Below are 10,637 nucleotides of genomic sequence, written 5' to 3' on the forward strand. Positions count from 1 at the left end.
ACTGACAAGGGCTTGAGGCCAACAGAAACTACATGAATCCCTGAGTGACCTCAAGGATGTCACTTGAGCATCCTGTGTCCAACGGTACTAATTCCTGCCCCGCCCACGGCATGAGTGTCGGAGCACTTCCTGGACTACAGAGGCCTGTGAGCCTCCGCTGGAGAGGGCTCCTCAGCAATCAGAACAACTGATCACCAAGGTGGTGGCCGCTGAGCTGAGGCTCTACTCCCTGCGCTCACCATAGCGTCTGCCCTTATCAGGTGGTGAGCTTGTCCTTGGACGTGCCCTGCTCCGTAGGGCCTGACCTGAGAGACTCTGCAGCTGCAGAGGACAGTTTCTTTCTCCTGAACCACTAGCTGTGCCTCGGCCCCTACCCCGGAGGGGTCCCCAGGGGACACAGGCAGCATCGCTGTCTGAGAGCTGCTCTGGAAATCTCAGCCTCCACATCCTTGTCTTAGATTCTTGGGGCATTTTGGTATTTTCATTGTTTCATGTAAACGCTCCTCTGACTAATGCCAGCCATGTGTCCACAGAACCAGAGGCATTTTCTGAGGGAAAGTATAAGGAGGGAGTGGGAAGTGGGTGGCCTAGGAGAGTCCTGGGTTTGCCCCTCCGGTGCTTGCCCTGGGTCAAGAGCAGGCAGGAAGCTCTCGAGGGCATTGCACAAGAACAGAGGAGGCTTGAGAGGCCTGGGTGGAGATGGGAGGGGGATCACTCTGGCCGCCCTGACCCTGCCTCAGTTGCCCTCCCAGATCCCAGAGAGATCGGGCCAGATATGGAGGCTCAAAAGCACCCTGGTTGGAAGGAGCCAGGAGCCCAGGCCCATGGGAGTTAGGGGAGGGGGCAGAGAGCAGGACAGGGCAGGAGACAGGGAGGAGTGGGGGCAGGCAGGCAGGAGTGCTGGGAAGAGCTGGGGCTCAAAGTCCCTGGAGGGTCCTTCAGGGAAAGGCAAACACTGGGTCCTGCTGCTCCCATGGAGCCCTGGCCCCGCCCCCAGCTATAAGGGCCCCGGGCCCAGGCAGGGTGTCCAGGCTGTGGAGGCGTCATGGCCAAGTCACACCTGCTGCTGTGGCTGCTGCTGCTCCCCACACTCTGTGGCCCAGGCTCTGGTGAGTGTCCCCAGCCTCTCCTCACCTCCCTCCCAGCTGGGCCAGGTGCGGAGGGGACATCGCTGCCACCTCCACTTCTTACTGAGCTCTGGCTCCATGCCAGGCATTGTGCCTAGTCTGTGCATTATCCTCATTTTAAAAATGAGGAAGCTGAGGCTCAGAGAGGCTCCAGGGCTTGGCACAAGGTCACACAGCTGGTGGGCACGAGAGCAGGTGAAACTCAGAGCTATCTGACTCCTGCATGTTTAACAGCCATGTGCTCCCAGTAAAATCGGGTTTGGAGGATGGGTGAGGTCAGAGCACCAGGTGTGGCCTGGATCCCAAGGTTGCTTTGGCTCCAAACTGCAGCTGTCTGGACAACCTCATCGCTGGCCTGTGCCCAGGGCACTGAGTTCTGGTGCCAAAGCCTGGAGCAAGCATTGCAGTGCAAAGCCCTGGGGCACTGCCTACAGGAAGTCTGGGGACACGCAGGACCAGTGAGTACCACCTGAGCATGCATGGGGACCAAAGGTTTGAGACAGAGGGAACTGGGTATGCTCTGGATGGTCCTGAGAGAATTAGAACCCCCAGTAGGGGATGTGATGGGCTGGGATGAAATGGAATGGGTTGAAATGGGATGGGATGGAATAGGATGGGATGGGAAGGGATGGATGGAATGGGATGGGCTAAAATGGAATGGGTTGAAATGGGATGGGATGGGATTGCGGGTGGCCGGCAGTTGCCTGTGCTTTGAAATTCCCTGTCAGTCTCTGAAAGAGCCTCACCCACCTGAGCTGGGAGCCTGTCACTCATGTGCCCCACCTTGGGCCCCCTCTCCAGGATGATCTGTGCCAGGAATGTGAAGACATTGTCCGCATCCTCACCAATATGACCAAGGAGGCCATTTTCCAGGTGATGAGGCCCAGATCCTGGATAAAGTTTCTGGGCCAAGAGATGGGAGACAGAGCAGGGAGAAGAGGTTAGCCCCATAAAGAGGCCATTTCCAGGCTGAGGGTGAGGCCTGGGTCATCTGGGGACTCCAGGCACCTCCTGGACCAGAGAGGGCCTTGGCAGTGAGCTCAGCAGCACAGGTAGAGATCATCTTTCCTGAGGGAGAAGGGGCCCTACCTGTGCCCGAGTGTACTTAACTCCTTGGCAGTCTCTGAACTCCGGTCCTGGGAGAAGGGTGGCCAGTCTGCCAGCTGGTGGCCCTGCATGCAGGGACGGGGCAGACTTCAGAGAGGACAAGCTGATGGTCCCCTCTCCGTCCTTGTTGGCTCCCATCTGCCTCCCAGGACACGATGCGGAAGTTCCTGGAGCGTGAGTGTGACGTCCTCCCCTTGAAGCTGCTCGTGCCCCAGTGCCACCACATGCTGGATGTCTACTTCCCAGTGGTCATCGACTACTTCCAGAGCCAGATTGTGAGGGCCCGCGGACCTCGCCTCCAACCTGCCTCCCCGCACAGCCCCCCATGCCTACCCACGCCCAGAGTTACCCACACACACAGCACCCAGCCCGCCACACATACACACGCACACACACACACACAGACCCTGCCCACAACCAGCCCAGGAAACACACTGCCCCTCAGCCAGGTCCCCAGATCACAGCCCCATCTGCTCACCTGTACACAGTGGGCCTGTGCACTTACAAACAGCCACACACCCCCTCATACCCTTCACGCAAGTAAACACAGTCACACACATAGCACACACTCAGTCTCACATAAAACCCACACTGTTACACACTCACACTTACACTCATGCTTACACTTATTCATTCTCACAAACATTCGTGCTCACGCTCATTCACACACATTCCCAGACACCCGCCCCGAAGTCCCCACCTGGTCCATCTCTGCCTTTTGTCTCCCTCCACACCCACCACAGAGCTCTAAACCACAGCCCCCACCCGGCCTGCTCCCCTGACTCCAGGCCCAAAGCCAGCGGCCCTAGTCTCTGAGTCCTTGAGCAGCCTGAGCAGGAATGGGGTTCCCTCCCGCATCCTAACCACCCCCTCACCCTGCATTGTGCCCTAGAACCCGAGGGCCATCTGCAAGTACCTGGGCCTGTGCAAACTTGAGCGTCCAGAGCCAGGGCTGGAGCCAGAGGGATTGAACCCTCTGCTGGACAAGCTGGTCCTCCCCGAGCTGCCTGGAGAGATACCTGGGCCTCAGACACTGGTGAGGGAGGCCCCTCACACTGCTGGCCCCTCACACTGGATAGGTGGGGATCCAGAGAGCTAGGGCCACAGTGGAGGCCCATGAGTACTTGGGCCTTGGGAGGGGCAAAGCAGGGAAGGGGACAAGCAACTCCAGGCAGGGCCTAAGGCAGGAGCGACAAGGGGAGGGGGAGGCAGAGCCCGGAGGATGCCTTTTCCCGTGCCCAGCCCAGCCTCCGCCCGTGATTCTCTCCCCCAGGATCTCTCTGAGCAGCGGTTTCCCATCCCCCTCCCCTTCTGCTGGCTCTGCAGGACTCTGATCAAGCGGGTCCAAGCTATGATTCCCAAGGTGAGGCGTCCAGGGGCCCCCAGAGGTCCAGCTTCCCCCACCCCTGTCAGGGGCCAGCTGGCTGCCAGAAGTAGGAGGGGACCCATTGGTGCATTGTCCCCAGTAGGTGCCAGGCCTAGAGTACATTCAACAAATGTCAGGCCCCCGCTGTGTGCCAGGCACTATGTCAGGCGTCAAAGTACGAAAATGGACCAGACCCAGGCTTGCCCTCCGGCGGCTCACCATCTGATGAAGAAGAATCCTAGTGGTCTCTCTAGAAAAGCTGCTTTAATTTTTCAAAAGGAGAACTTCCACAGATGGTCTCCCCATCCCCGCCTGCGCCGAATGTGGAGTCTTCCGGACCTGTACTGACCACTGCCCGAGGGCCCCGTCAGCCCAGAGCTCCCCCGCCCTGAAATGGGGCCCAGTGAGGAGAGCCCCTGACCCACCAGCCCTTTCCATCTGGTCAAGGAGGGCTCCAGCAGCCGATGAGGTCTCCGCTTTCCCAAGTTTGCCTTGTGGTAGGAGAGATTTTTTCAGATAGTGATAAAGGCAGAGCAGAGAATTAAAACATATGAAGTGAGGGACAGTGACGGGAGAGGGGGTTAGGCTGGTTGGTCAAGAAGAGTGTCTGAGGAGGTGATGATTAAGCTGGGACCTAGAGGACAAGACCCTTATGGGCCACAGGCCTCGATGAAGAACGAGCTTGGCAAGCCAGAGGAACAGAAAGCCGGCATGGCTGCAGCAGGTGGGCCACAGGGAGAGTGGTCGGAGAAGGGACCTGAGGGGAAGGCATGGCCAGGCCATGTGCAAATGTCTAAGTCAAGTTAAGAAGCATTGGACTTTATTCCCAATGCTATTTACAGCTGTGGAAGGGTTTCAACTGGGGGATGCCATGGTCTGAGTTGCACTTTAGAAAGATCACTGTCCTGCTGTTTGAAGGATGGGTTGGGCAGATGGGAGGCAAGAATGAAAGCAAGGAGAGTAATTAGGAGACTATTGCAGACAATCTCAATGAGAGAAGATAGGGGTGGAGGTAAGAGGTGGACTGGGGATATGTTTGGGAGGTGGCTCAACAGGACTTGGTTATAGGTGGGACCTGGGGAGTGAGGACAGGTGAGGAATCCATGATGACTTCATGGACTTCGGCTGGAGCAACCAGCTCTCTGGTAATGTCACCAGCTGAGATGGGTAAACTTGAGAAGAAACTGGTTTGGGCAGAAAAATAACATGGCTAGAAGCCCTCTCCGAGTCCTAAGCCCCAGATGGCAGTACAACATGCAAGAGGAGATGTCGAGCCTTAGGGGAAAGGTCAGGGGCAGAGATATCAATCTAAGAGTCTCTGGCTATGGACAAGATTTAAATCCAGGGGAGAGTGGGATCATCCATGGTCCATCCCAGGGACGTGGTATGGCCAGGGTGGAGGAGGAGTCCTGGTCAAACAGAGGGAAATGCCAGCAAAAGAGCCCAAGGAGGGCCAGCCAATGAAGTTGGGGACACCATGGTGTGATGCCACGGAAGCTGAGAGGAGAAAGTTCTCCCTCCCTTTTGAGGAGGGAGTGGTCACCTGGGCTGAAAGCTCCTGCTGGATCAAGACAAGGCAGGACTAGGGGATTGGGAACAGGGAGGTTGTTGGGGGCCTCGAGAGCTGTTTTGAAAGCATGATGGGGACAGAAGCCCAAATGCAGTGGGCTCCAGGGAGAATGGAGGGGAAGAAATGGAGCAGCAAGTATTGACAACTGTTTCAAGAAGTTTTTCTGGGAAGGGGAACAGAGATGGGTGAGGCTTTTTAATGACAGAAGCTATTTTAACATGTTTATATGCCAATGGGAGAAGTAATGAGGCAGAAGAGAGAGGATAATGCAGGGATGAAGCACTTGTGAAGGGGGAGCTGGGGGGACCAGTGCATGAGTGGACAGGCTGGCCTTTGACAGAGCAAAGATCACTCATCCATCATCGTTGTAGCAGGAGGGGAGGCAGAGTGTGGGTTCCAATGCCAGCAGGTGGGTGAAATGTACCCATCTGGAACACATCACACCCAGAGAGTTGCACTTCCCTGTGCCCAGCTCCCACCTCAACCTTGCTGGCCCTGGGAGACAGTGGGGGCTGCAAGCAGGAGCCGGGCCAAGGTAAGCCTGTTGCACATGGGTCCTTCCTACAAGTTGGTTGAGTGAATAAAGGAGGGAAGGAATGAGCTAGCATGCTTGCTGCCTCTCTCCTTGCCCTTCACCTTGGAGGTTGTGTTTGGAATCAAGGTCAGGTGGGGAAACTCCCGGCTTCCCCCAGGGACTCCTGCAACCAGGGACAGGTTGGCTCTGGGAGCCACAGACAGGAGTGAGGCCACCTGTGGGGAAGCACAGCAAGCCCTGGGTCAGGAGGGAGAAGACACAGATCACGTGCCATCTCTGCCCCCGGCTGCCAGGTGGCCTTGGGATGCCCACCTCTGTGGGCTAGCTATGCCACTTTCAGCGATTCCAGAGCCTTTGAAGTCAGAGCTGGACCCCCAGCCTGGCTCCAGCACTCGCTTGTGACTCTGGGCAAGTCCCTGGACTCTCTGATGTCCAGTGTCCTTATCTGTAAACAGCATAATCATTTACCCTCTGAGAAGGGAACAAAAGAAAGTCTACGAAATGCCCAGTGGGCACGGAGTAGATCTTGCCAGAGAAGGTCCCACCGTGCCCTCTCTCGACCCCCGCCCCAGGGTGTGCTGGCCGTGGCTGTGGCCCAGGTGTGTCACGTGGTACCCCTGGTGGTGGGTGGCATCTGCCAGTGCCTGGCCGAGCGCTACACTGTCATCCTTCTGGACGCACTGCTGGGCCGCTTTGTGCCCCAGCTGGTCTGCGGCCTCGTCCTCAGGTGCTCCAGCGAGGATGGCACTGGCCCAGGTGAGCCTGCCGCCCCAGCCCCTGCCTACTGTCCGTCTCATCCTCTGCCCCCTCCCTTGGCCCTGCACCACCCTATCCCTCTCCTATCCCCCTGCACCACACCAGCAAGAACGGAAACTGAGTACCTCTGCAGGGCAGCCTTGACTGTTTTCTCTCTAGCCCTCACCGCTCTAGGGTCCCTGCCGGGAAAATGGCTATCACAAGACTCCAAGTGCCAGCTCTGCCTGTTTGTGACCACCCAGGCAAGAAACAGCAGCACGCAGGCCATGCCACAGGCAATGCGCCAGGCCTGCCTCGGCTCCTGGCTGGACAGGCAAAAGGTGTGGGGAACTTAGGACCCAGGGCGGGTGGAGGGTTGAGCTGAGAACGGCTTCCCAGCCAGAGACTCACAGGGTGGGCCAGACCTCTGCCCTTGAGGAGCTCAGACAGGACATGGGCCAAACAACGGTGGGACTGTGACTCAGAGCAAAACCTGCTCGATTCAGGAGTCACCTCTGGACAAAGGATGTGGGCTGGGAGAACCCGCAGGCCTCCCTCATGGAAAAAGAGCGTGGCCAGTTTACCAGGAGACGAGTAATGCCAAGGGCCAGGGCCAAAGGGAGCGGGAGAGGGCCTGGCCTTCTCTCCAGGGTCCTGGTCCTGTCCCAGCCCCATCCCTCCTCCCATTGTGACTCACTGGGGACAAACCCACCTGCAAAAGGAGAAGGCTGGGCTCGAAGGTCCTAGAGTCGCAGTACTCAGAGCCGATGACAGTGAATTCCCTTTAACGTACGATGCCGAGGCCAGCCTGCTGACTGCCTTCCCAGGAGGCAGCTTCCGCAGGGTACTCCTCTGCTCCATAACTTTCAGGGTTCCCTGCTGCCTACCACACCAGATCTCAAAGACCAGATGAGCTTGAAGGTTTCTTCTAGGACTGAAATTTGGGAGGAGGGGAAGGTGGGGGCTAAGATTCAGCCCCTGTGCCTGGGTTTCAAGACCCTCCATCTCCAACGTTCCTGGCTTTCCCGACAGAAACCCTCCATTTCAGCCCACACAGGGTTGTTCAGTCTTACTTATAGCCTGAGCTGCTCAGAGGGGGCCGATGGCCGGACCTACAGCGGGTCAAGGGGGAGCCCTGGAGTGATCCAGATAAGTGGAGAGACCAGGACGGCAAGGCAGGAGAGTCCTGCAGTGGGCCCGGTCCACCCCACATCCATTTGTCTGTCTCCTTCCTCAGTGTGAGCAATTTTTGGAGCAGCACATGCCACAGCTGCAGACCCTGGCATCCAGGGGCTGGGCTGCCCATGCCACCTGCCAGGTATGCCCGCCCCTGCCCACTGGTCCTAGCACCTTCCTCAGTTCCCAGAGCCCCACCCTCTCTGGTGCATGATCCTCAGAGGTCCCACTCCTCTGGGTCCAGAGCAGCCCCAGTAGCACAGGCCTAGGCCTGGGAGGTGCCCCCCACTGCTTTAATATAGAAAAGGCATCTCAGAGCGGTCAAGAAAAGGCTACAAAAGAATGGAAAGGAGCAGTATGGGAAGGGAGGGGGCAGCTTTAAGGAGTGTGGTTTGATGCACATTATGGGATGGAGGTTGTTCACAGAGCAGTGTGTGCCTGGCAGTGGGTGCACAGTGGGGGTTCTGGGGCGAGCATCCCATCTTCTCCAATTCTAAACCGAGAAGGCCGGGGCTCGGAGCACCCAAGGAGTTAACCAGGTTACACCAAAAGTACCCACCAGGTGGCAGGTGGAGAGCTCTCCTTTCCAGGAGAGGCCTCCCCATCCCTCTCAGAGCTTGGAATGGGAGCAGGGTTCAAGGCCTCAGGCCCGAATGCTGTCTCTGTGCAGGCCCTGGGGGTGTGTGCAACCACGTTCAGTCCTCTCCAGTGTGTCGGCAGCCCCCACTTCTGATGAGAACTCAAAGCTGTACCAGGTGAGTCCAGGCTCCCAACTGGGGGGAGGTTGAAGGGAGCACATCCCACACCCATCAGAGGAGGGCCCCTGTTCCCCAAGCAGGAGGCGGGAGCCACTGCTGCTGGTTGCTCCATCCTCCTCACAGGCTATAACTCAAGGCTCCTGAGGGCCCCTGGCGGCACCAGCACGAGAGTGACCTCTCTCAGACCCCACCCACTCCCTCTCCTCAGAATCCTTGCTGCCCTCAGTGCCAGGCCCAGCTCTCAGCTTCCTTGCCCTGTCCCAGCCCTCAGGAGAGCTTCAGCTCCTGCCTGAGGCTTTCCCTTCACAGCTCACCCTCCGGACTCCCTGATCCTCAGTATTTAATGTGTTCAGACCAAGGCCAAACTTTCCTGAAACTCAGGGGACATCAGACTTCACTGCCCAAAGTGTCATCCCCTCAGATGCCAGGAACTCCGCCATCATCTGACTCCTCCCTCCTGAGACACATTTCTCTCTCCCTCTCATTGTCTAAGTCAGAGGTAGCACCTTAGGATGCAGGGGTGGGTCAGATGCAGCCTCTGTGACCAGGTGCCTCAGGGCAGGGAAGTGACGCTGAGAGGGACAGACATGGCAACAGTGGGCTCGAAGTGCCCCAGAGCAAACTTGGTTGACTTTACAATTCTGCTCAGAGCAAGCCCCTAACGCAATGGTCATTATTCACTTCTTCGCTCATTTTAAAAAAAATGTAGTGAGTGCCTGTGGCCAGGCCACATTCTAGGGACAAGAACTAGAGGTGTGAATAAAACAGGGAGCCCCCCGCCCTCCAGGAGCCCTCCTAGAATCACAAGTCTCTGTGGGAGGCAGTGGGGAGGAAATGTCTGCCCCGACCCAGACCCATCCCACAGGGACCTGTTTAATGTTATCCCTCCCCCACTGATGAGCAGGGCTCCCGGCACCAGGAAGACCTGAGCCTTTCATCCCTGTTGAAACAGGAAGAGCAGTGGCTTGGCACGAGGGGCCTGGGCTCTGGTCCCAACTCTGCCATCAATTGACCACGGGTCCCCAGCCAAGAGATGCCACCACCTCTCTGGCCCTCATTCTCCTCAGCAGCAAAGAGGTTACCAAGTGAAGCGGTCTCCAGGACTCGAGCTCTCCCACATGACAAAGCTCCTCCTCACGTTCCCTGCCCCCACTGAAAAGAAGCCTTCACTGCTATGCTCACCGTCCCCACCTCCTTTCCTCAAAAGGACCTTAAGCTGGTGGGCCACGAACCCACAGCTTGTGCTCTCAGGCCAGTGTCTGTCTTGTCTGTGCTATCTCTAACCACAGCCTGAAACCACAGTCACTTCCGTCCTCTCCGGGTGTAGGGCAGCGTCTTCTGGAGGAGGTCTGCCAGAGGTGGGGCTTCCAGCTTGGGCCAGCTTCACAGTGGACCGGAGCCAGCCCAGCTCCACAGCCCCTCAGGGTTGGGCCGAGGGGAATTTGGCCACCCGAGCCCAGGAGGACAGCAGGGCAGACGGTGGCCCTGCCTCACTCCCATCTCCATGTGCACAAGATACTAGCTTTTACGATTGTTTTGCTAACACTTTCACAAAATTTAAAATTCAGAAGAATAAAAAAATGGGAACGTAAGTTACCATGAAAGCTAAGCGTATGAAATCCTTAAACTTATTTAAAATATCAGGAAATCCCTGGCGTGGTCAAGAGAGGACATGGCAGTGTTCAGGCATGGTGGGAAGGTGGTCGGGCAAATTTTCATATCTGAAATCTGCTGCTGCTGAAGAGCTGTCACTTTTAAGATGTAAAAAGGGGTTTTCCTTTTTTATGTCTTTCTAAGGTGAACTTCCAACTTTTGTTAGAAATTGCAGGGTGATTCAATTTCTGCTATGATTTATCTCCTCAAAGCTCAGTTGGGGCTGTGCATGCTCTGAATCAGTTCCTATGTAATGCAATGCCTATAATAATGCTAATAAAGTCCTATTTCCTTGTACTAAAAAGAAAAAGACACTGTCCTTTAAGATGCTGCAGCAGCTGCAGCCTCACTCTGAAGGGAGCCACTGGGAGCCCACCTCACTCTCCCCTTTGACGGAGAAGCAGACGCCCACATCGCCTCTCCCTCTTACAAGTGCCTCCAGCCCGGCCCCCACCTGTTACCTACCCCTCTCCCGAAGAGTCCACTCACTGTGACAAGGTGAGGTTGTCAGGGTACAAAAAATCAAAACATACCAAAAAACAGATAAAGAATCCTTTAGCATTAAAGACCTAAATGTCTGGAAGAGTTCCTTTATTTATAAAAGAACTTT

General features: G+C 56.6%; 1 protein-coding gene across 9 annotated transcripts; it reads left to right on the plus strand.

Annotated features, from left to right (window-relative positions):
• The first annotated feature begins 691 nt into the window (after positions 1-691).
• On the plus strand, positions 692-10,337 carry SFTPB (surfactant protein B). Of its 9 annotated transcripts, none has more exons than XM_008529268.2 (11): positions 692-1,109; positions 1,458-1,585; positions 1,929-2,000; positions 2,384-2,509; positions 3,127-3,270; positions 3,508-3,597; positions 6,278-6,461; positions 6,621-6,781; positions 7,678-7,758; positions 8,287-8,371; positions 9,279-10,337. In XM_008529268.2, the coding sequence occupies exons 1-10, from the start codon at positions 1,046-1,048 to the stop codon at positions 8,347-8,349; spliced, it is 1,113 nt and encodes a 370-aa protein (XP_008527490.2). In that variant the 5' UTR covers positions 692-1,045; the 3' UTR covers positions 8,350-8,371; positions 9,279-10,337. The 9 variants fall into 9 exon arrangements, 6 of the variants coding, with proteins under 6 accessions (XP_008527490.2, XP_008527489.2, XP_070428308.1 ...); XR_011525931.1 differs by having other exon boundaries at positions 708-1,109; positions 7,489-7,758; XR_011525932.1 differs by having other exon boundaries at positions 708-1,109; positions 7,489-7,758; positions 9,327-10,337.
• Positions 10,338-10,637: the final 300 nt, after the last annotated feature.

Source organism: Equus przewalskii, chromosome 14 (assembly GCF_037783145.1).
Source record: "Equus przewalskii isolate Varuska chromosome 14, EquPr2, whole genome shotgun sequence".
NCBI lineage: Eukaryota > Metazoa > Chordata > Mammalia > Perissodactyla > Equidae > Equus > Equus przewalskii.

Coding starts and splice junctions, on each gene's coding strand:
- SFTPB (XM_008529268.2), top strand. CDS start 1,046: ATGGCCAAGTCACACCTGCTGCTGTGGCTGCTGCTGCTCCCCACACTC. Junction 2,510..3,126: donor ACTACTTCCAGAGCCAGATT/GTGAGGGCCCGC, acceptor ATTGTGCCCTAG/AACCCGAGGGCCATCTGCAA. Junction 7,759..8,286: donor CTGCCCATGCCACCTGCCAG/GTATGCCCGCCC, acceptor GTCTCTGTGCAG/GCCCTGGGGGTGTGTGCAAC.